Source organism: Equus quagga, chromosome 4 (assembly GCF_021613505.1).
Source record: "Equus quagga isolate Etosha38 chromosome 4, UCLA_HA_Equagga_1.0, whole genome shotgun sequence".
Classification (NCBI taxonomy): domain Eukaryota; kingdom Metazoa; phylum Chordata; class Mammalia; order Perissodactyla; family Equidae; genus Equus; species Equus quagga.
The window spans coordinates 20,510,408-20,536,073 of record NC_060270.1 but is presented as its reverse complement, the minus strand read 5'-3'; the positions used below and the strand labels follow the sequence as shown (position 1 = coordinate 20,536,073).

General features: G+C 44.5%; 1 protein-coding gene across 4 annotated transcripts in view; it reads left to right on the top strand.

Moving 5' to 3' along the window:
• The window catches only part of B4GALT4 (beta-1,4-galactosyltransferase 4), a 32,511-nt gene extending 11,095 nt beyond the window's left edge, over nt 1-21,416 (top strand). For all 4 annotated transcript variants that reach the window (XM_046659111.1, XM_046659110.1, XM_046659109.1 and 1 more), the window contains 6 exons: nt 3,680-4,078; nt 7,085-7,317; nt 10,529-10,716; nt 15,329-15,451; nt 17,407-17,511; nt 20,489-21,416. In XM_046659111.1, coding sequence (XP_046515067.1) covers nt 3,826-4,078; nt 7,085-7,317; nt 10,529-10,716; nt 15,329-15,451; nt 17,407-17,511; nt 20,489-20,621 — 1,035 coding nt within the window. In that variant the 5' untranslated portion in view covers nt 3,680-3,825 and the 3' untranslated portion in view covers nt 20,622-21,416. The remainder of the gene's footprint in view (nt 1-3,679; nt 4,079-7,084; nt 7,318-10,528; nt 10,717-15,328; nt 15,452-17,406; nt 17,512-20,488) is intronic.
• The last annotated feature ends 4,250 nt before the right edge of the window (nt 21,417-25,666 follow it).

Here is a 25,666-nt window from a genome sequence, read left to right as displayed (position 1 = left end):
TAGGGTCTAACACTATGTCTGAAAATAGCAGGTGCTCAGAAAAGACTGGTGGCATTGAGAGGAGGGAAAATAAAATTATGAAAACATCATGATTTTGCACTAACTCTAGGACAGACTTCTAGAAAGGAAAAGGGTGGTGAGTCTTGCCCTAAAGCAACTTCCTTCACATTACCTGAATTTGTCCTCTACAGTCATGATTTCCTGTCACTTCAAGACAGCTGTGATTGAAAAAGAAAACTTTTCTTCAGGGAGAGTTCAGAATCTCTCAGTTACTTCAATGTTATTATAAATAAGTCCAATCTGATGACGTTTTCCCAAACCCCAGCCAGGAGTAACCTACCCTAAAAAGAACTTTATTAAAAAATCATTATTTTTTAAATTACAAAAGTAATATATACTTATTGAATGAAAAGTAGGAAATGACAGAGAAATCGATAATAACCGTAGTCTGTATTTCAATGTGCAATTCCAGAGATAACCTTATCTTGGTTAGTATTCTGATAAAATTTGTGCATGAGTCACGTTGGTAATCAGAGTCAATAAATATTTATGTTTCTGGGAATAGTACCCGGTGTATTTGGGTCCATTATCTCATTAAGTTCTTAGAGTGACGTTGTAAGATAAATATATATATATTTTACTGTTTTCTAGCTAATGGAACACGTCGAGAGGGGTTGCCTTCAGTCACATAACCGATAAGCAGGCTGGGCAGGAGAGCTCTCTTGAAACAGTAGGACGAGTGTTATAGACCCTTCACGCCTCCAATGTTTACTCGCTGGAACCAAGGAGATTTCACACCTGGGCTGCCTTCATGCCGGCTCTCTGTACAGTTAGCTTTGAGGGGAGCACCAAGGCTTAGAGGAAGGAGGAAGTGATTATTTCTAACTGGATCCCATGTAGTCTTAAGAACGGGGGATAGCAGTGAAGGGCTAATTATTAAGCAGTCATTCATAATGACTCTTGGGTTTTATATTAAATTTCTTCTCTTCGGACAAATTCCATGGGCTGATGTTCAGCAGGGTTAGTCTGTGGTGAGTACCAGCTTGCTAATTCTTGGGTAGGGTTTACAAGCTCCCTACGCCACACTTCCTCCCTCTGTAGAACGGGGGGCCGGATGTGTATGCGTTCCGGTCCTTTTTGCTTCGAACATGGCAGTACTTCTATTTCTCAGAAGTCCCTTCAGCCAGGTGAGTCTCCCTGTCAGGGGACTACCCCTCCAAAGGCAGCTCTTAGAAAAGCAATGCTCCCAGTCTGAATTTTTCAGAATGAGACTTTTATCAAAAACGATTGCTAGTCCTATCATTGAAGCCTCCTGCAGGTAAGTCCATAAGAGGTTGTCTGATTGGCCCCAGGATCCTGAAGACTTACTGTCACCTGGAGGGAAGAGAACAGACAGTTCCAAGGAAAGGGACAGGAGGATGTGGGAGAGAAGAGGAAGGCCCCCAAAGGGAGCTCTGCCATTTCAAGGGTTTGCTTTGAGCGCCCGCAGGTGCCAAGGGGAGGAAAGACCGATCAGTCCATGCAGAGGATGGGGCAGAAGCCCGGGCTTTGGAGCTGACTTCTTACTTGTGTGGTCTTGGACAAGCTGCTTAATCTCTCTCAACTTTCATTTTCTCCTCTGTAAAGTGAGGAGACTAATAATTCTTACCTCACAAGGTCGAGATGAGAATTAAATAAGTTAATACAAGTGATTTAACCCCAGTGCATGGCACAGAGTAGATGCACAAATAAATCGCTCTTCTTATTAGCTGTCATTACTGCCTTCAGCCTCAACTTCTCGTAATACCGTCCCTGGATCCTAAACGCAGGCCATACTGTTTAATTGCTTCCTGGGTCAAATCTTCTCTTTTGTGACCTGGCCCAGGAACCTAACCTCCATTTATAATGTTGTGTCTCGAGAGAAATGCTTTCCAGGTTTCCCTCAGACTAGCCTAGAGCTACGTTTTTGAAATGTTACCCTTCAGCAAGTGTGAGGCTCTCTTGAGAGCTGCTAGGATTGTTTTGTTTTTGTTTGACAGTAAATTATGATAGCCTCACGTCTCATTTAAAAAAACAATTTTTTTGTTATAAAAGAACAGAGGTATATCTTACAAAATTCCAAAAACAAAAGAAAAGAGAAAAAAACCACCCCTGGTTAATCCCATACTCCTAATACAGTTATTGTTAGTTTTGGGGTATATTTCTTTCTAGAGTTTTCTTTTTTCTGTGGTTTTAGTGGTAATCATAGACACCTACGTACCTACGTAGTTTATTTTGTTTTTCTTTTTGTTACTTAAGATTTAATCATACGTGTTTCCATTATTACTTGGCACAGAAAGTATTCTGGTCTCCCTTCTGCCCCTTTAGTTGAGGACGTGTTTGGCTGTGGAGATTTTCCTTGCCCTGGCATTTTCTGCACTCTTCTGATGACACATTGAGAATTGGAGGAGAGACTTGGCTTTAGCAGTGAGGCGAGGATGGGGGTGGGGGGGATTGCTGACTGTGCCCCAGGGGGCCTTGCCAAGTAGCCTTCATCACTTTAGTGCATTTACCGTGGTCCAGGGTGGGTCCTCAGCTATGTGGCCTCAGAAACTGGATTTTTCTTAGTAACTAAGAGCATAGCCACCTCTTGGAGGTGAATTCATACTACCCCACCCCATGCTATTGAAGTATGAAATCAGAGTGGCAGTTCATCAGCCGACAGTGAGAAACACGGGACGACAGAGCGGTGGTTCTGGCAGCCTACCAGTGTGTCCGCCTGTTGGCCATCCCTAGTCTGGAGCCACTTAATGTGACGTGATAGAACAATAACAACAGTGACGGTCACCACTTGGCGGGTGCATCAGGAGGTAGGCTAACACTTTGCCAATACGTTAGGTCCTCCAGTCCCACGACAAGCTCTTTCTGCAGGTACTGCTATTATCCCCATTTTACAGAGACGGACACCAAGGCTCCCTTAAGTGACTGGCTTGAGGTTTCATGGCTGATAACGTGGTGGAGCTGTAGTTTCGGTCTGAATCCAAACCCCTGATCTTAAACGCTGTGCTGTATTCTGCCTGCTACTCTTACAGATTGTTGAGCTCCAGTACTGGAATTCTCTTGTGTTGCTTACCCTCTCCCCGACGTGTGGGGGTGTGCCTGTGCCCTGCCTCGGTGTGACTGTAACATTTATAACTGAAAAATCCTTGATTTTTCATTCCCTGTTGGAGAGGAACATGTTTTCCTAGCTCTTACAAAGAAGAAGAGCTTTTGTCCTTTCCCTTATTTTCTCTTTGTGTGGAAATATGCTCTGTAACAAGATTTCATGTGTTGTTAACCTTCTCTGAAAGCTGTGCCAGGAAGGGGCATCCACAGAAGAGAACCATTAGGACTGTGTTTACGCTGTGCCCAGCTCAGAACTGAGGAGGCATCTCTAGTCTCTTCTTTACCTTCTCCTCCTCTGCAACATCTGGAAATGGCTTTTCTTCCTGGGTGACAGACAGCCTAGGTGATAACCCAGAGAGAACTCCTGTGATGTAGAGATGGTCGGAACTTTCTCCCTCTAAGATCTCTGATTTTCTGATCTCTAAACCCTACTTGGAGAACTCCCATTACTGTTAGTCTAGATCCGTTGGGCACGGGTTTCCAATTTGTGCTGAAGTGAATAGTTTCAGGATATGGTTTCCCTCTGAAACAATGTGTCTTTTTGATTGCCTTTTAGAGGTTATTGGAGCAGAACCGCTGAGCAAAAGCAGGCATTGCATCTTCAGTCATCTTCAAGTTTGCAGTCAGATTGGAAGAGTGTAACTTGAAGCTTCCTGCCTACAGTGAGGCCGAGAGATAGCTGTCGCTCACGTAATAAAAGACATGGGCTGCAGCCTGACTTTCCACCTTTCTTACAAATTCCGGTTACTGTTGCTTCTTACCTTATGCCTGATGGTGGTTGGGTGGGCCACCAGCAACTACTTTGTAGCTGCTCTTCAAGAGATTCCTAAAGCAAAGGATTTCATGGCTAATTTCAACAACCCTCTCGTTTTGGAGAAGAAACAAACTCTGACCAATGAAGCATCCATGACAACCGCAAACCTTGACAACTGCCCTTCCATGTCTCCATACCTCAGTAAGTCTTTCTTTCTTTCTTTTTACAAGTGCTGTGTAAACTTTTTATTTAAATATAACATGTACAAAAAAGTACAAAAATCAGAACTGTACAGCTAAGTTTCACAAAATGAACATACCTGTGTAACCAGTATGTAAATTAGGAAATGGAATATTCCTAGAACCCCAGAACTTTCTATGCTTCTTTCAGTCACTACCCTTACTTCAAGAGTCTAACACCATCCGTTGGATTTCTCCTGTTTTTGAACTTTACGTAATTGGAAACATATGCTATGTACTTTTTAGTGTCTGGCTTCTGTTCTTCAAGAATATCTTTGTGAGATGTATCCATATTGCTGGTGTATAGTCTTTTGTTACGTGAACATGCAGTCATTTTATTATCCAGCCACAAAAGTCTCAGCAGCATATGTCAGTAGGTATATATTTAGCTGACAAGTCTGTAGGATGAGCTGGGAGTCAGTTGATCTAGGCTGGTGGCTCTGCTCCATGTGTGTCTCATCCTCCTCCTGGGGCCAATGGGCTAGCCTGGGCATGTTCTTCCCCTGGCCTCTGCAGGGCACAAGAGCACCAGGGGAGAAATGCAAGCACATTCAAGCCTCCGCTCGTGTCATGTCTGTTGGCATCCTCTTGGCCAGAAGTATGGAGTCAAGGGACAGGACTGAGTATGTTTTTTAATGTTGTCTTTAGTGTTTGTTTCTTAAATATGTTGTATGTTTTGATTCCCTTTTGATGCCTTTCAATTTAAATTAACAGTAAATAGGGCTTAGTGAACACATTAATTAGAGAGGAAACACTCCACAGTGATATTATTTATAACCCACGTGGGTTCTAGCAGACCTCTGATTCTCCAGAACATCTCCAGACACTCCTCTGAGCCTTCTGTTGTCCCCTCTTTCTAGAATGCCTTTCTTTAATCCGTGTCTGCCTGGTGGATTCCTGCTTATTTATCAAAAATGCAACTTAGGTTACTTCTCTCCCAGAAAGCTTGCTAGGACTGCCCAGAGTTAACCTTATGCCCACTCTGCCTGCCTGTGTTTCTGTTTCTGTGCTGTTCACAGCATATTGTTATATGTGTGTCTCTCTCCCCCAGGAGACCACGTGGAGGCAGGATGAGGGCAGGGCGACCCTTTCCAGCTCTGCCGAGTTGAGTGCCCCTCGCTGGTCCTGCAGAGGCGGCGCTCCGCATACACTAAGTCAGTCTCTGTGGGGTGGCCTGGGGCTCTGCGGGGGCTTCTTGCTCGTAGCTGCACAAAAGCCTGCAGGCCCTCCTTCCTAACTGAATCGCACTCCTGTCCTGTGTTCACATCGACATATTGCTTCTCTTTGCTCAGTTGAGTAAAAGCCAGAATGTTATTCCTGATTGTGTGAGGGAAGTTGTTCTCAGAAATGACACAAGTTGCGGTAGGAAAATGGGTTATTGAAATGCAAATCTGACTGTATTATCCCTCGTTCAGAATCCTCACAACATATGTAAGCAACAAATGCATTCATAAAAATAGATGGGCAGTGACACCATCCCGAGCAAGCACCTGGATTAAGAGGGTGACGTAAGTAGTGATGAAGCCAGATGGGCATTAGTGACGCAAGGAGGAACAGAACTTGAGAAGGAGTCGTGGGGTTGGGAGGGGGACGGATGGAGTAAGTAGAAGCAGGTACTCGGAGGTTAGGGCCCGTGAATTGTTGTGACAATGAGAAAGTGAGCAGAGGGACCAGTTTATATGAGACCTGTTGCTTGGGGCCCTTTCAGGGGCCGAGAACAGAGGTATGGACAGGCTCACTTGGGTGATGGGGTTTGTCAGCAGGCGACACAGGAAACCATCTCAGCAGCCACGCCATCATGTCCTGGCAGCTCTGTAGGCTGGCAGCAGCCTAGTAGCTTGCCTGTCATAGAACTCCTTTTCTTACTGTTTGTTTTCCGGGTGTTACCACCTGCCAGCTCTGTGTCTCGCCTGTTTCCAGGAAAGGCCCTTTCTTGTGGGCAAGTTATTCTGTCTAGGTGGCTGAAGCAATTGTTTGCCCTTGGTGCCGTTGAGCAGAGTCTGTCATCCACTTCACAGACCCTGGAGCCTGGTCTCAGCAGCCAAGGCCGGGGTAGGGGATGGTTACACCAAGCAAGGTGCAGTGACTTCTTCACAGGAAGGGCCTGTGACTGCTTTGCACAGAAGGGGGTCATGAAACTTGCAAGCATCTTGAGATTTACACCCTGACCAGTATACATGGAGATTAGAAAAAGCCTGGCTCAATTCCCTAACCGGCCCTCTGCCTCCTCTCTCACCAGTCAGTGTTCCCTGTTAATTCAGATCAAAGAGGAGGGTCGGTGGCCTCAGCCTGACCTTTAAAGCCTTGCATGAGATTGGTTACCGTGGATGGCCTTTGGGTTTCATCCAGCCATGTTGCATCCACGCTCGTTGAGCAGCTGCTCCATGGGGAGCTGTGCCTCCATGGCGTGGCGGTAGAATTCTTGCGGTGTTGCACATGCCCGTCACTGCCGGGTTACGGAGTGGGGCTAGCTCCTGCTGCCTTTTGCTGTTTTACTTTTAGGGAGCTAGGATAGCGTCCAAGAGCTTGAGAAGGAGTGGGGAAGAGACCTTGTCCATGACTTAATTCCATGCTCTTGACTTTTAAGAGACTTCACCCTCCTTTGGAATTTTGAGAAGGAAGAGATGATAGAGCAAATCTGAAATTACTCCATGTAGCCCTGACCTCTGCTCTTTACCAGGGTCACTGGGACAGAATGCGTCCCCTGCTTATGGATGAATCATGGGGCCACAAGGGAATGCTCTGAAACGTCACTTACTTGCTTTTGCAGCCGGTAACCTGCGTCACATGATCCTGTGGTTATAGTTCATGACCACATGAGGCTTTAAAGTAATAATAATAAAAGCTAACACTCGCGTCGTGCTCACCGTGTGCCAGGCGGTGTTCTAAGTGCTTTACTTGTACTGTGAGCCTGTCAACACTTGATGAGAGAGCTGCTGTTGTTTCCTGTGGCCTGTTTTTATTGTAGGAGGCCAGAACAAGCTCTTTTTCAAACCGGATCTCACCCTGGAAGAAGTGCAGGCAGAAAACCCCAACGTGCGCAGAGGCCGCTATCACCCCGAGGAATGTCGGGCTCTGCAGCGGGTGGCCATCCTCATTCCACACCGGAACAGGGAGAAGCACCTGATGTACCTGCTGGAACACCTGCATCCCTTCTTGCAGCGGCAGCAGCTGGAGTACGGCATCTACGTCATCCACCAGGTGAGTGTGGGGCTCTGCCCTCCAGGTCCTCCTCTCTCTGAGGGACTTGGCCACTTGTCTGTCTTGGGTAAAAGGAGCATCAAACTATCCTCAAAGGAGAGGTCACTTCCCTCTTTATCCTTGAAAGGAAATTCTTGTCTTAGAGTGTGGAGTAATGGGACTAAGTGCTGGGAGATTTTTCTGCCTCTTCAGTGAACCTCTGGGGGAAGCCTGTTTTTTTGTGAGCCCCTCAATGTTAGCCGATGACTGCCCGGAGAATATTCCCTGAGATTCCCCTTCTGCTTCCTTCTGCATTTGCCATACACTACGAGATGAGACGTTGGAATTGTTTATCGCCATTGAGCATGGCTATTCAGTGGGGATCTAGACAGACGACTGTGTGTTTATAGCCCTGGAGTGTTCTGACTGTCTCCACCTTTCTCCCTTTAACTTTCCTGCTATTATTATGTAGAACATATTATGTTTACTTTCCATTTTCTGGATTCACTTATTTGGCTTCCAGGAGCATGATTTAGTGGGAACACAGTAAGTGTAAGTGTAGGCTGCTTTTGCAAACTTTAGCTCTAAGTGGAGTGGGTGATGAAAGATGCCTCTATTTGGTGTTCAAGTTTATTGAAGGAAAAATAAGGCGCGTAAATTTAAATATCCATGTCTAGCTTTTCAAAATTGTCCCGGGTCATCCAAATAATTCCCCCTCAAATGCTTACACGTGCTAAGAATGCAAGAAAAGTCATGCTTCATATTGGTTATAACTGATAATACTTGTTTTAGGAAAACTTTTGTGAAACCACAGGATGCAGTTCTGTGGTGTGTATTTTATAATAAACTGGGGCTCTTGAAAATCAGTGTGCATATATAGTACGTTTATGCCCACTTTTTAAGGATTTGAAACAAAATTTTACTATTGGTTTATAATTATTTTTAACATTGTTAGTGATTCTGAGTTCTTAGGACAGCAGCCCCTGATGTATAATATTTTTATGAATAGAAATATGTCTGTTTTGTGTTATTCTTTTCAGGAGTACCGTGGTAACTCGAGAACTGCATGTACTTTTGTTATGATAAACTGTTTATCAAACTGGAATTTTTTCTTAAGGTGTTTAATCCAAACAGCCATGAGAAAAGTAATACTGTAAAATCTTTGTTGTACTGTAGCTTTACTGGTCAAATTGTGTTCTTTTCTTACCCAGTGACAAATCCCCTCGGTAAGGCCACTCTGAGGATTAGCTTCTGCCAATAAGAGTTATAACAGGATTCTCTCACTGTGGTTCCAAGAGACACTTTTTTTCTGCTGAGGAAGATTCACCTGGAGCCAAAATCCGTTGCCAGTCCTCCTCTTTTTTCGCTTGAGGAAGATGAGCCCTGAGCTAACATCCGTGCCAGTCTTCCTCTATTTTTTGTATGTATTTTGTATATATGCCTCCACAGCATGGCTGATGAGTAGAGTAGGTCCACACTCGGAATCTGAACCTGCGAACCCTGGGCTGCCGAAGTGGGGCCCATGGAACTTTACCTACCCAGCCACAGGGCCAGCCCCTCCAAGAGACTTTTAAGTAGCTTAGAAATAATAGCAGTTTAATAATAAACTGTGTTTATGGGGCAAGATTTCTTGATCCTTTCTGGCAAGCTGTATCTCTTGGAAGCTTAGTATAAATTGGTTACATAGGGTCAGATTGGGATCAGCTGTGAGTTGAACAGTGAAGCAGTGATATACTAATTGGCATGACTAGTATGCAGGAAAGGTTTTGTAGTTTTCATGGAATAAATGCATGTTTTCAAAAATCTTTTGAGTTATTTTTCTTTGTATTTTAAAACTACAGGTTTTTTTTTTTAATTGTGGTAAAATACACATAACATAAAATTTACCATTGAGTCATTTATTTATTTTTTTTACTTTCTGTTTTTTTTAGTTTTTGTTAAGATTATGATAGTTTACAACCTTGTGAAATTTCAGTTGTACATTATTATTTGTCAGTCATATTGTAGGTGCACCACTTCACCCTTTGTGCCCACCCCCCATCTCCCTTTCCCCTGGTAGCCACTAATCTGTTCTCTTTATCTACATGTTTAACTTCCACATATGAGTGGAGTCATACAGAGATTGTCCTTCTCTGTTTGGCTTATTTCACTTAACATAGTACCCTCAAGGTCCATCCATGTTGTTGTGAATGGGACAATTTTATCCTTTTTTATGGCTGAGTAGTATTCCATTGTGTGTGTGTGTGTGTGTGTGTGTGTGTGTGTGTGTGTATATATATATATACACACGTATCTTCTTTATACAGTCATCAATTGATGGGCACTTAGGTTGCTTCCACATCTTGGCTATTGTAAATAATGCTGCAATGAACATAGGGGTGCATGGGACTTTTGGAATTGCTGATTTCAAGTTCTTTGGATAGATAGCAGTAGTGGGATGGCTGGGTCATATGGTGTTTCTATTTTTAATTTTTTGACAAGTCTCCATACTGTTTTCCATAGCGGCTGCACCAGTTTGCATTCCCACCAGCAGTGCGTGAGGGTTCATTTTTCTCCACAACCTCTCCAACATTTGTCACTTTTTGTTTTGGTTATTTTTGCTGTTCTAATGGGTGTAAGGTGATATCTTAGTGTAGTTTTGATTCGCATTTCCCTGATGATCAATGATGATGAGCATCTTTTCATATGCCTATTGGCCATCCATATATCTTCTTTGGAGAAATGTCTGGTCATGTCCCCTGCCTGTTTTTTGATCGGGTTGTTTGATTTTTTGTTGTTGAGTTGTGTGAGTTCTTTATATAGTATGGAGATTAACCCTTTGTCGGATATATGACTTGCAAATATTTTTTCCCAATTGGTGGGTTATTTTTTTGTTTCAATTACCGTCGAGTCATTTTTAAGTGTACAGTTCAGTAGGGTTAAGTATGTTCATGTCATTGTGCTGCCAATCTCTAGGAGTTTTTCACCTTGCAAAACTGAAACTCTATACCCATTAAACAACAACTCCCCGTTTCAAGGCATGTTTTTAAGTTATGGAATATAAGTATTGTGAAGTGTAAAGAAAAATACGAGAGGTCTTTTATTGTTCTTGCATCTACTCTGTCAGATCTTCACAAGTACAGTCTCACCATTAACAAGAATAGTACCAGCTCCTGCATCTGAACTGGAGAGGGGGGTACAGTGAGAAACCATGTCTCAGGAGCTTTTCAAGTTTTAATTTCCATATCTGTAGGCTGGAAGTAAAAAGTTTAATCGAGCCAAACTCTTGAATGTGGGCTATCTAGAAGCTCTCAAGGATGAAAATTGGGACTGCTTTATATTCCACGACGTGGATCTGGTGCCGGAGAATGACCTGAACCTTTACAAGTGTGAGGATCAGCCCAAGCATCTGGTGGTTGGCAGGAACAGCACTGGGTACAGGTAAGGCGGCTTTGCTTGGGGCTCGTGTAGGTGGGGAAGCTTGCCCTGTTCTCATCAAGGTGTGCGGGATGAAGTGTCCGGAGTTCTTACATAAATGAGAAATAGGAAAAATGGTCCATGACATATCACTTTAAAGTTCAAAACAAAAATTAGAGACATTAGATTTTTTTCCTGAAAAGGAAAATTACTACAACAGCCTTGGCAAAGGATCACAAAGACAAAGGGAAAGAACAGGAGAGGGGAAATAGTCCAAGCACCACAAACGATGTTTGGCCTCACCTGCAGGGCGGTTCCTATGGTGGAATTCTGTAAACTTTTGCTTCCACACTGCATAGAACTCAAGTCACTTACCTGTCTCTCCCTGACTTCCCCTCTAGGAGGCAACCACTGTGCCCCTTAGGTCAACTTTTAGGCCTCTTTTGTGAGACTGATGTCTCTTTCCAGACTGTGGCATCTTTTTGGAGTTCTGAGGGAGCGTGGGGAGGGGCGTATCCACCGAGTAGTTGTGTGCTGGTGTGGGAGGCAGGTGCGGTGGAGCTGTGTCAATGTTGCACTTCTGCAGATTCAACTATAAGCATTTGGTAATGATCGGGAGAGAGGAGGAGGGAGGGAGGGAGCGGGGGGAGAGAACTATACAACCATAAAATGATGCAAGAGATTCCACCAGTGTCTACTCTGGGAGTGAGCATGAGATGGAAGCCCTGAATCTGTTGATACCTCGCTCAGCCTCGGTTTGCATTTGCTCTCATTGTGTAGGTTCTTACTTTGCGCTGTTTAAGAGATTTCCAAGAGTATCGTTGCAGGTGATTTTTGCCTCAGGTACTGACTTTAAACCCAATCCCTGTGTAAACTGTGGGGTACAAACAAATACCTAGAGTAAGCTGCAATGGATGAGAGCACAGTGTCTTTAAGAAACACCTAGGCAAAGGTTTAAAGCTGTTCCCCAGGGAACATGGCACCTTCATCTTTTAGGATCACTGGGAGCTTCCCGGCAGAATTCTAAGACATGGAAGCAAGAGAGAGCGTGACACAGTTCTGAGGGGAGTTCATTTGTTCGTTAGTGCTCGAGAAGGAATGTCTGAGATGGTGGAGGGAGGAGACACAGGAGATGAGAGTGGGCAGGGGCCAGATTATGCAGGCCTTGTTCAGTCTGCTAAGGAGTCTCATGTCCTCTGGAGGGGACTAGGAGCTCTTGACGTGTGGTCACAGCTGGAGAATGGCAGGAGAAAGCTTGGGTCAGCCGGCCTTTAGTGTGTTGGGTGGCGCAAGGCAGGAGGGGAGAAGCTGAGGGGAGAGATGCCAGGCCTCTGAGTTAGGGCAGGGGCAGTGGGGCCAGAGGGCAGGGAGGGGTCTGGAAGAGAATCACAGGGTTTGGTCCTCTGGGGAACTTGGTCTTGAGCATTATCTGGAGGTTTTGCTTTCTGGCCTCTCTGAGCCACGTCTGCATTGAAGAAAGCAGTGTATCATGTCTGGACACCTCAGTATTTTCAGAAGCATGTCAACTGTCTGTCCACTTGCTGTGTGAAATTAATAAGATAGCACTGTCTGCAGCATAGCTACCTGTACTTCAGACCCTTGACGTAGATGATAACTTCCCATTGCCCAGTTCTTTCTAAACACCTGTGGTGAGAAATTACAGCCACACAGGATTGGGTTTTTTGGTTTATTTTTGGAGTGTAGACCCACAGGATTGTCTTAAGCACAGGCCTTCTGTTGGGATTCTAGATATAATCTTTGTATTCAGCTGGACCATGAGAAACTGAGTTCTTGGGCATTCCTGTTGGGAATTGATTTTGAGTAAAAGTTTGGTGCCACAATCACAGATTTCATCAGATGCTACTTCACTCTAGAAATAGCCCCTGTCTGACTCTTGCTGTTTTTTAACTTGGTACTGTAACTGGCCAGACATTTCTTTTATGACTAGATATCAGAAAGCCTTTGTCTTCCTTGAGGAGCTGGCAGGTTTTCCTAATAAATCAGATGATTGAATGTGTCTCCTCTTTTGATCTGGAGGCAAGACACTCTGAGCCAAATGCATGGTCTTCTTTTAGAAGCTGAAAACAATCTTATGTACTGATCAGAGTTTTACTATATTTCCTATTTTAATCTTCTATTCTAATTTAAGTTTTCCTCTGGTCCTTGTTTGTCATTTGTATTTTTCTGCTTTCTTTCATGTATCATGTAAACAGCCTGGTCTCCTGTGGCTGGGGAGAGGTGTGCATAAGTCATGTAGGAGTTGTCTTCGTCCCCCCACTTCTGACCTTTGCTGTTTTTTGGGGCCAAATCCCTCTGGTTGGTGGAGGTGCAGGCACAGGCAGTGACGTGTCTGCTTCCTGCCGGTAACTGTCACTGTGCCACAGAGCTTCAGTCAGCACCCACTTTATTCACTGTCATGACAGCCCCGTGAGTATAATAAGTGCAAAAGATGTTTTCACTTTACACACCTGCAGAGGGAAGACATTAAAGTGATTTACCCCAACTGTCTCAGACTCTGATGAAGCCAGAAGTAAATCTTATCATTTATCACTGACTTACGGGTCTTGTCACCGACCCACAGTCAGTGATGAACCTGCCTGCTTTCTACAAGGACTCTACTGTTATTTTATATCTAAATTTTCCCTACTTTTTGGCCTTACAGCCCTTCAAAACTAAATAAAACTATTCTAGGGCCAATTAAATATTTATGCTCTTCCAGATGAGGAGAAAAACCCAAAGCAAAGATAGTAAACACGTAGACATTTGCCATCCAAGAGGCAAGTGAGAAACTGAGAGTTCGTTAACCTTTCTTTCCGACTGGTCTCCTGAGCCTCCTTGCTCCGGCTAACTTGTCTCTAGATGCTCCTCAGACACCTTGCACATTCTCCTTTCGTTGCTTTTCCTCATGGGGTTCTGGCCACCAGGACTTGCCCCATTTTTCTACCTGACTGAATCCTCCCAGGCCCCTGCGCCGCCCCCGCCATGGGCGGCATCTCCTTCCTCAGAACCTGCTAACACTTGCCTCTCCTGTTAGGCTGGGAGCCCTTTGAGGGCAGGGCCCACAGCTGACAGCGTTAGGCAGTTGTCTTGCACACGGTGGACGGTGGTTACTTAATAGGTGACTGCCAGGTCTTCAGGTCGTTAGGAATCCCTCCCCAGTCAGACAGAGTCCCATAACCATGGCAACAAGTCACTGCAGTAGGTGTCCTGGTCAGTAATAGCTGCCTTCTGAGCACTTTATTTCCTTTTGTTTTACGTTATAATAATACCGTTTTCCAGAATTTTAGGTTGAGGGGTATGCGAGTAAATCTATTTCCGTTATGAGTAAGAGGGTCGTCCCCAGCTGTACTCAGGATATAGAAACACAGCTGACCTACACATTGGCTTTGGGGACGCCACCTGTTAGGTGACAAGTCTCTACATGTTTCTTGATCTTTCTTTTTGGTTTCTCTTCTTATCTGGGAAAGCAGAAATATTTAATTGGTCTTGGAACACTTTGAACTGAAGTTCGTTAAAGTTAGAAATCCTCCAAATCTCACATCCTTTTGTTCAGTAACATCCAAGTTGTTAAGCTGCCTTCACGTGCATTTCTGAATTGTTACAGTGTCATACGCAAGGGATGTCTTTATTTTTCCGGTTTGCTCATTTGTCCACCAGTAATCCCCAAGAGCCCTCCAGGATGGGGGGTGTGCTCTGACCTCTTGACCTCTTCTCTCCTCCTTTTTCTTGTTGGTATCCCCACGGCTCCATCCTTCTGCACTCTTCTCACCTACTACACTGTCTTCTGGCAATTTCTCCTTCTACTTTGCCTTCAGGTACCACCTCTTGACAGCTTATTTTCAGAGCTGTATCTGTGGCCTCTCCTCTCTTTTGAGCTTGGGCTGTATATCCTTCTGCTCACTTCAAAAGCCACAGGGGTATCTCACATTCACCTTATCCAAGACATAATGTAATGTCTTCCTCTCAAAACCTAATTATTGTTCTGTAGACCCGATTTTTGTGAAGGGCACTATCATCTACGTAGTTGCCCAAGCCAGAAAGCTCAGGGCTATTGAGGTGTGTTGGTTCCTCAGGGAACAAACTCTGAAATGGAGATTTGCATGCACAGAAGTGAAGGTTTGCATATAGAGTGTGTGCAGGAGCTGTCTCCTGCTCTCTACCCTACCCCCTAAAAAAAAGTAAAAGTAGAAGAACAGCATATTCATTAACATACTCATTCATGCCGAACCTGGATGCAGCCTCAGAATCCTTCCTAACCCACTGCCCTTGGCAGCCACTACGATTCATTGGATTGGCATGTGAGATGAAATCTGTCGTCCAGATCTGGTGTTATGGCGCACATTTACAGGTACCCCTGTAGACCTCTCCACACGAACATGAAACAATACAGGGAGTGGCACTTTGCTTGGTGAGCAGATGCGAGCACTTGTCTAGACTGAGGAAAGAAGGCCAGACAGGGAAGGCCAGGACCATCGGGAGGTGGATGCCAAGCAGAGTGGATGGATGAAGGAGTGTGGTCATCCCAGTGTTCCTAGAATGCCGGCCCTGAAACAGGAGACTTCTGAAGTCCCCATGCAGAACAGAAAGGCTTTGCGCTAATGTTCTTACCTTTTCTCTCTCCTGTCTTTTACTCCAGGTTACGTTACAGCGGATATTTTGGGGGTGTTACTGCCCTAAGCAGAGAACAATTTTTCAAGGTGAATGGATTCTCTAACAACTACTGGGGATGGGGAGGCGAAGACGATGACCTCAGACTCAGGTGAACAACAGAGACAGGTCCCCTTCACGGGGCTCTGCTGTCAGTGGTGGCTCTGGAAACCTCCCTTTATGGCTAGTTCCTATAGTTGCCAGTCTAGCAGGTCACAAGGCTGCAGATTTGGGCTTAAAGGGTGGCAGTGGGTGGAGGGAAGGCAGGATGGCCCAAATTGCTCTTTGCCACTGGCAGTTTTGAAATGATGGAGGGTGGTCTTTTCCTGGCTCGTGGGTGTTTGGGGTCCCGAAGTGTTGATAGAGGTGTCTGTGGACTTGTCAGTGGGTATTACGTACCGAGACAGGGTCTCACCAGTGAATGAAAAGTCCCAGACTGCAGGGTATCTGCAAAACCGCAATCGGAGGAAAGCAGCTAGAGGGCCTGTCGTGAGCCTGTGCTTTCTCTCAGAGCCGGGGCATCCTGGCACAGTTCCCAGTGTCCAGAGCAAGGAGGGCCAGCAGCCTTCGAGGAGCCGCACACCCTGAAGCAGGCCAAAATGTGCTTCCCTCCTTATGTGTTAGTCAGCTCCGTCCCTGGGGCGCAGCTGCTGGCCTGGCTCCAGGCTGCTGGCCATCCCCTCAGATCCTCCTGGACTCCTTTCTGCTCTGGAGACTTCAAAGGGAATATGTCTGGCCTCCTCTCTCAGCTCCCTTCCCTGAACTTGGGTTTCCTGGCCAGATAGTTATAGGTATCCCTGTCTCCCAGAAATAAGTAATTTTTCAGGAGCCTGGGGTCCATATCTTTAGACTTGTAATAACAAGCTCTTTCTGGCCATTAGGAGACCCGTTTCCTCCTGCTGTTGCCTTTGGGAAAGGAAATCTCTCAGCTGAGATGAACAGATGTGTGGCTGCCAGAAATTTTCCATTGCTTCAGCATAAAGAAGCCAGGGCTCCCCGCTGGTCTTGTTCCCATGTCTTGGCTGAGAGTCTCTGGAATGTTTCTGGCAGGAGGGAACGGAGTTCCCTGACCAAAGGCTCCATGGGAAGGGCCAAGGTGGCAGGCAGCAGCTCTTCTCGGCCAGCCCATCAGCAGCCTGTGTGGCCGTGGCTTAGGAAGCGGACAGAGGGTGTCTGCTAGATCTCAGGGCCAGAGTAGCACAGGCTCGAGGCAAACAATGTCCGTCATCTTCCCCAAATCCATTTCTCTGCCCAGGTGGGGTGGTTGGTAGAAGTTTGCACTGATCATGTACCCTCACTGTCTTTTTTCCTGCTGCTCCTCAGCTGCAAGGCAGAGGGGAGCCCCAAGTTCTGCTTTCCTTTGATAAAAACATCATGGCCTCCAGGGCGGTTCTTGACTAATGCCGTGGATAAGCCACATGATACGAACATAAAAGTTGGTTGAGATTTATTTACTAAATGTTTGTTTACTCAGCACTCTTATTTGCACTTATATATTACATTCAGTTTGCAAAGCATGTTCCTTGCGGATGATCTCGTTTGAGCTGTCAGAACAGCTCGGTAACACCATTCCCATTTTACACCTGGGGCAGCCGAGACCTGGAATAATCAGCTGAATTACCAGGTTTGTAAATAACAAGGTCTAGATTTCAACCTAGGTTCGTGGGCTTTAGAGCTTGTGACCTTAAACGAGCATTACTCTCTTTGTTTAAAGGAGGAAGCGCTAAGTAAGTTAGGGATCCTGAGAGACTTGATTCTCCTATTCATCATGATGTTTTAAAATATGTGTTTTCTCAGTTGTTTTTAAAAAATGACAAACTATAAATTGACACGTCTCCTTTGTACCCCAGTAGTAAATGTTAAATATGATTCTTTTGTGGACTTACTGCCTGAGGCCCAGTATTATAAGAAAATTATTTTTTTTAATACCCAAATAATCAAGCTAGGTGTGACTATGCGTGTGTGTGTATGTGCATGTCTGTAAATTTTTGTAAATGATTCTCTTTAAGTGTCTAGTGGTAGATAAGTGGGATAGAATTTTTTTAAACACTTCTATTATTTTTATAGGGTTGAGCTTCATAGAATGAAAATAATCCGGCCAATGCCTGAAGTGGGTAAATACACGATGATCTTCCATACCAGAGACCAAGGCAATGAGGTGAACATAGAGCGGTAAGTGCTGGACTCGTGTGCCTGGCCAGCTGTCTACTTAGTCTCTTCTGTCAATAAGGGCGATGCTGAATTTGGTCCAATGAACCACTTTATTTTGTTCAAAACCTTTTATTAAGGTAATTTTCAAGCAGACATAAAAGGAGAGGGAATGGTATATTGAACCCTCAAGTACCTCCTCCCCAGCTTTGGCAGTTATCAGTTCATAGTCTCTTATCTTTCTCCCATGTTTTTCTCCTCCCGTGCTGGATTCTTTAGAAGCAAATCACAGCATTTCATGCGTAAATGTATATCCTAAATGTATATCCTTAAAGTAAAAGAAGTGTTAAAAAAAGAACCACAATACCATTATCATTACTTAAAATAAAATTAACAATATTCCTTAATATCATCAAATATCCAGTCAGTGTGCACATTTCCCTGATTATCTCATAAATGCTTTTTTTTTTTTTTTTTAAACACTTGGTTTACTCAGATCAGGATCTAGACAAGGTCCACACATTGCATTTGGACCATCTCTCTGAAATCTCTTTTAATCTGTAGGTGCCCCCTCCCTTCCTTTTCTTTTTCTCTTTCAATTTATCTGTTGAACAAACCAGGTCATTTGTCGGATAGCATTTCCTGTGTTGTGGATTTTGCCAGTTACATCCTGGTGGTATAACTTCATATGTGCCTCTGACCTCTGTGTTTCCTTGTAACCTGGGAGGTCTGGAGGCTTGAACAGATTCCGGTACTGTTTTGAGGCAACACTTCATCCATGGTGTGTGTACCTCCTCCTGTGTCACAACAGGAGGTCTGGCTGTGCTTTGTGATGTCAGGATTGATCTGTGGGTTCAGGTGTTGTCAGCTCCATCCACTCATTGTGAGATTCCCCAGCGGTCTTTCACCTAATAATTTTAGCAGCCACTGGTGGGTAATCTTTGCCTAAATTTATTGTTCAATTAGGGATTGCAGAATTCTGGTATTCTGTCATTCCTTCTGTGTTTATTAGATAGATTTCTCTACAAGGAAGGACTTTCCCTCTTCATCTTTGAGTACCCCAGAGTACGGTTCTTACAGAAAAGGCAGAATAAAGGGAAAGAATCAGCATTGATTTGTCATTTTTCAAAATATTGAGTTAATGTTTGCTAGCATCCTTCAGGATGTACTCACTGTTCTTGTTGAGGCTCAGATTGTCTCATCTTTGGCAAATGGGATCTTCTTCAAGCTGACTGCTCAATCCTGTGACGTAACTGCAGTGGTTTTGGGAGATTCTTTCCCTGTGCTCTGGTGTGATGAGCTGCTCGAGCTTGTCCTTCAGCCCCAGGAGCCCTTTCACCACAAGTCCTGGCAGAGAAGCCAGTTCTTTATGGGGCTGTGACTGAAGAATCTACGTCTCTTTGTTCTGTTTTTTCCCTTAAAATTTAAAACAGTATTAAAGGGCTTTTAGCCCTTTTGTTAGAGTCTACATTTTAAAACAATATCAAAAGACTTTTAGCCCAATATTACAGGGCTTTGTTAGAGTCTATGTTTTAAAACAATATTAAAAGACTTTTAGTCCTTTTGTTAGAGTCTACCACTTTAACAAACAACTATTTCTGTTTTCCATGTGTCTTTTTAGTCTTTGTCCATAGGGGTGCATTTTTCTCTTTAAATTAGAAAAATAATAGTAATAATTATGGGGCCGGCCCCATTGCCGAGTGGTTAGGTTCACATACTGTGCTTCGGTGGCCCGGAGTTTCGCCCTTTTGGATCCTGGGCGTGCACATGGCACCGCTCATCAGGCCATGTTGAGGCAGCATCCCACACGCCACAACTAGAAGGACCCACAACTAAAAATGCACAACTATGTGCTGGGGGGCTTTGGGGAGAAAAAGGAAAAATAAAATCTTAAAAAAAAATTATTAGATATAAAAGAATACCCTATAAATTGTATGAAAAGTTTGGAGATCCCTGATGCCCTGAACACTGGTGTGTCCCCTGCCCACTTTATGCCTGTTACCTGTGTGGCCCTCCCTACTCTCAAACCCTCCCCTGACTCCAAGGGGTAACGCTTTCCTGAATTTTTGTGATAAGTATTGTGATAATTATAATTATTTCTGCTGTTCTTGGTTTTCTTGTTTTCCCATATGTTTGTATCCCTATATACAAGATTGTTTAGTTTTGCGTGTTTTCCATTGTGTATAAATGAAGTGATACTGTATTATTTTCCTCTGACTTCATTTAGCTCAACATTATGCTTCTGATCTTCATCCACGTTGTTACTGTGTCTGAAACGTATTGCTTTTCACCACTAAGCTCCTAGAGACCAGTTCAGTTCACCACCCACTCCTCTCCCCACGTCCCCAGACTCCAGGCCACCGTTACTTCTTCCGATGCCTCCTGCTCTTGGCGTGTCCGTGCGTCTTGCACAGGGTGGTCTCTCTTCCCGAGTGCCCTTTCCCTCACCTTCTTCACTTAGTGAATTTTTCCTCTTGTAAGCCTCAGTCAAATTTACCTTCTCTATGACCCTTCCCCAGCCTCCCTCATGAAGTTAGGTCCCCCTTCCATTACTCCTTCTCTACACACATGCTAACTTTGTTTGAGACTCTTGAAAGCTATGTACCCTCCCTGCCTACAGACAGAATTTTCCCGACAACATTGGAGGGGTCATAGATCCCCTGAAGCTTATCCAAGGGCCTGTTAGCAGTGGATGACGTGTATCACATTGTATCAGTGTTACTTGTACGTTCCTCTGTCCTGTAGTCTGGGGGCTCACTGTGGCAGTGACTCTATCATTGGTCCTCAGGGTTTTACAATGGGGTCTGACACACGAAGACCTGGCTGTCATTGGTGTTCGTTACCTTACATGGAGAAAATAAACATTTTTTGCAGTAGGAAACCCAACAGGTGCAATAATTTACAAAGGTGCTTTTGCCAAAGTTTGTGGCAAGGCAAAAAGCAGTGGAAATATATGTTAAATTCCTGTCTCATCATTCACATATGTTCTTCTTATCCCTAGGATGAAGCTCTTACATCAGGTGTCACGAGTCTGGAGAACAGATGGGTTGAGCAGTTGTGTTTATAAATTACTCTCTGTGGATTATAATCCTCTATATATCAACATCACAGTGGATTTCTGGTCTGGCCCATGACCCTGGATTGTCTGGTGATGTTTGGAAGAATATTTGATTGCAATAATTTTGGCCTAGAGACTTCACCTAGTAGCACACATTAAGAACTTGTTGGAGCTAATTGTTGAGTTGAATTTTTCCTTTTTGTATTTTCTTAGCAGAGCTCCTGGTGATAAGGAATGTAAAACAATGGTAGCAAGACAGCATTCTTAGTTGTTTTGATCATGAGCGTTAAATGTTATGGATACTTGAAGGACTAAGTATAAAAGGACTATTCAAAAGATATGATGAAGGCTACTTGAGAACTCTGATTGAGGGAGGTTTATTTAAGTTTGAAGTGATACATTATGGGATAAAAAAGGCCACGGAGAGTAAGATTGGTGACTGTCCCAGAGAACCAGAATTGTTCTCATCCAAACGAGAAAGGTACGAAGATATATTTCTATTACTCGTTTATCCTGCGTGGTCATCTGTACAGAGGTGGGTCCCAGATGAGGAGACGGCCACAGAAGTGGGGAGAAAGGTGAAGAATCAAGGTGCAGTGAACTTGGGGATGAAGGGGTGGCGGGACGACAGTGTCAGATGGAGAGGCAGCCGCCGTCGTGCTGGCTGCTGCTGCTGCTGCTACTCTGCAGTGGGTGTCACGTGCCCGGTACGCCTTCCAGGAGTAGCCCAGCAGACGACACATTATCTACTAGTTTTTTAAGCAATTTTGTAAAATGATTTTGTACGTGTAGGATACGAATTAACAGTTTACAAATTACATATTATGTAATAATACACTGAAATTACCTCCGTAGTAAAATACGAAAATGCTTTGGGTGTTCAGTCTTGTTTTTTTTACTGTTTCTCGAGGCCTGCAGATGTATTCATTTCAGTATCCATAGTCCTAAACAGCTTAAAGACAAAACAAATGAGACGAAGCCATCTCCCTCCCCCTCTCCTTCATCCCTCTGTTCCTCTTTCCTGTTCTTCCTGTGTACATCCTCCTGGTACAGCCAGCTCCAGGCCTGTGGCAGGTGCCCCTGCATCTCGTTTCCTGGGCCACATTGTGTTCTCTTCAGCCTCTTGAGCCTGCTCCTTTCTCATGATCAATAATGGGCGCACAGGGCTGCCCGGGGCGCACCTGGTTGGGTATAGGATGGGAAGGAGTGGGGCCCAGGGCTTCAGAAACCTTTGATCTGGAAGGAAGGTCGGGCCATGGCGCTGAGTCAGGCAGTGGCAGTGATTTGGGAGAGAAGCCACCAGGACGGCGGAGCTTCCTGGCGTGGGGGGCAGGGACGTGGATGACTGAGGAGGGTGATAGGAGATGGATACTGAGTCAGAACAGAAATAAGAGTATTTTGTTTGCATAGGTGAATGGACACATAAATAACACAGATGTGGACGTTCTTAAGCAAGTGTTATGCCACTGTGCTCCAGGATCTCTTAATCCATCGTTACGTGACGCTTTAATTGTTAAACTTTAACGTGAATGAGTGCCATCCAATAAGAGGAAATAATCTTGCCAAACAGGAAGAGGGAAGGAATAGAAGGGCTTGGGGATTCCCAAGAAAGACAGCAGTCACCATCCAAGTGCAGAAGGAGAATTCGAAAGGAAATAGAGGGGCCAGCCTGGTGGTGCAGCAGTTAAGTGCGCACATTCTGCTTTGGTGGCCCGAGGTTCGCCGGTTCGGATCCCAGGTGCGGACATGGCACTGCTTGGCATGCCATGCTGTGGTAGGCGTCCCACGTATAAAGTAGAGGAAGATAGGCATGGATGTTAGCTCAAGGCCAGTCTTCCTCAGCAAAAAGAGGAGGATTGGCAGCAGTTAGCTCAGGGCTAATCTTCCTCAAAAACAAACAAAGGAAAATAGATTTTATAAACATGACAGGTTTACCTAGGGCTGGCCTAGTTTACCTTAAACTCAGTAGGGACAAGTAAAAGCTATGTTTTTTCTTTATTTAGCAAAGAAATGATTTTCATATATTTCCCCACTTGTACTTCTTCCTCTTTTCTGCAGAATCTTTCTGTAGCCTTCTGTCCCAATTTTCCTTTTTTTTTTTTTATTATTTTTTTCTTTTTCTCCCCAAAGCCCACTGGTACATAGTTGTATATTCTTCGTTGTGGGTCCTTCTAGTTGTGGCATGTGGGACACCACCTCAGCGTGGTTTGATGAGCAGTGCCACGTCCACGCCCAGGATTCGAACCAACGAAACACTGGGCCTCCTGCAGCGGAGCGCACGAACTTAACCACTCGGCCACGGAGCCAGCCCCAGTCCTAATTTTCTTAATTGTAATCATATACAGACTGAACTATTGTAATTGCCAACAGCCCATGCCAGGAGTCCCCAGTTTGGAGGCTGTGGGTCCCTGGTCATGGTTGGGGAGGGTAAGGGAAGAGAATAGTGTGTGAAGGAATTTGAGGATCTATATATGAGGACTCAGTTTCTCATTAGGTGGAAACAAAATACAGTGAGCACCATGTGGAAACTCCCTGTGTGTTTTCAGCTATTAACAAGGCATCCGCATTTTTCTTGAAGGTTAGAAAGCGCTATACTATGCCTATTACTATTCTTCAGATAATTTTTTCAACCAAGGTAATGTGCCAGTCATTTAAGTAAATCGTTATGAAACTTCTCAAGCTGGGAGATAATGTTGAAGGCCTTTAGTTCCCTGCTGTGCCACTTTATCTGCACTGGGCGTTGCAGTGCCATGACTGGCTGGAGGCACGTGGCTGCTTCTTGCCCATTGCCGCCATAACCCTGCTCTCCCTCCACAGCTAGGCAGGGGAGTTTGGCCTCAAAGGAACCGAGCTTCCCCCAGTTCCTGCCCTGTGTGTTTTTCCTTATCAATGCCCACAAAGAGGCCATGCTCTTTGAGTATTATAGATATAGATATTGCCAAGGATTCTACGGGTCCAGTCTATTTGGGCATCACAAATACTTAATATGAAGACTGTGCTACTTTCAAGTTTGTATTGATTTTTTCTCGCTTACACTGCCACTCATTTTTATAGTGCCTTAGGGTTTGTGATGTTTTTACACACACTTTATTGATCCAGTGGACTCTTGAGATAAGTAGGGGAGATGAGGAGTGGAGGTTCCGAAGAGGTGGGGGACTTGCCAGAAGTCCCACAGCTAGTAAATGGCACAGTCAGGGTGCTAACTCAGCTCTTCTGAGTTCAAGACCTTTACACTATAACGCCTTCACCTGGGCTTCTCTCATTCTTTGAGGGAGTTTTCCTGAATCTGTATCCCTGTCGTACCTCCTAGAGAAGTTTGGGATCTTCTAGGTACCAATGAGCACATTCCGTTCTCATTTGGTCCTTTTCATCTTTTTTCCAAACTCCCTCCCTGGCTTTTCTGTCCTTAGCTCCTTCACTTCCACTCGAGCCCCTGTCAGACAGGTTTCCTGGGGACCCCAAAGGCTCTGTGAATGGACTCTTCGTAGACGTGAAAGACTCGAAACCTCTGCTTTCCACAAGTCATATACATAGTCTCTGCCAAGAGCCATTAACGTGTCCCACAAGATAAAGCATGGTCTGGTACATTTCCTAAGTTCTTTTTTGCCAATCACACCCCAACACGTTTTTCAAAAGGTCTGACCCTTAGTACCTTACATATTTAAGCTAGTGCCACCTTCATTGGTTTTAAGTACACTGAAGACCATCTTACACCTGCTGAGAGGCGTTGATAGATCTCAAAGGGATTCACAAAGATGCGGCTGAGAGGCCCTGCCCCAGGGAGCAAGGCTCCATTGTTCCATGACAACTGTTGAGTTGAAACCTCAAATGAATTTGAACCTTCCGTACGTATGTTGCGGGTGTGTGTGTAACACTGGACCTTGAAGGAGAGGTTGGTAAATAGTGGAGCATGACGATAATTGAATGCTTGTTCCATATTGATGTTTCCCTGTGTTTTTCACTTTAACTTTCCAGTAGCCCTGTAGGTATATATGTACAGCAAAGGGAAAACAGATTCAGGGTTAGTCACTTCCCAAAGTTGGTAAGAGGAAGAGAGAAGATTTGAACCCAGGTCTCTTTTGACTCCTATATCTTGTTTTTTTCCCCTATATTACATTATCAGGAGATTTTGAGATTTCTCTGTGAGGGCAGCAAGGGCAGAGATCTCATTTGTAGCTAGGATTCTAGAAATTATACCCAGAACTTGAGATGTATCCATTGAAATGCCTTATCTTGATGACCCTAGTACATTCTTCCACTATCGAGTAGGAGTTTTGCTAAAAAGCTATTACTCACAGCTATTGTTTGAGTGCCAGTAAATTTGGACCAGTATCTTTGGTCATCAAGCTTATTGCAATAAATTGAAGTAAGATGACATTAGTTGGCATGTTCCCTGGGATTATGGGCCAAACAGTTTTTCAGACCAGAGTTATGGTATAACTTCCTGTTGGTATCTCGTACAGGCTGTTAGCCATTCTAATGCACACTTTGTGTATCTTACTGAGCCCTCTCAGTCTCACGTGAGCATGGATGTGTTTTCCAGAAGCAGTTTCTGAGAGGTGAAGTGACTTGCCAGAGTCATGCATAGCTGGGATTTGGGGCCAGGTATTGGACTCCAAAGCTGATGTTCTTAACCACTTCATGGTGACGGACAAATAAACTCACAAATATACAAAGGAAATAAGGATGGGCAGTTATAGTATGCCCTTCAACCAAAGACCCCCCAGGAACACATCTGCAGATAAATAAACTGGGCTTATGACTCACTGCAGTGAGCAAGAACACACCATGAGGAGCCGTGACGTGTCTCAGGAAAATGGAATTAGAAGATACCATGGCGTTTGGGTTCGAGTTGGGTCATTTGGGGAGAGTCGAAAGAAGCAGGGTGTGCTCTGTATTGGACACTGTCAAAAAGTGGGGACGATTCTACGATTGTGTGTATCAATACATTTTGTTCACAGGGAGGGACTGGCAGGAGAATAGAGATGTAATTGGTAAACATGTAGCAGTCGCTCATTTTAGTCAAGAAAGGGTGTGTGGGGCATTTTGTGGGTGGCACAGTGACCTTGTTTCTGTGTGTGCTTAGAATTCTAAAGTGGCCTTGCTTTCCCTCATTTTGTC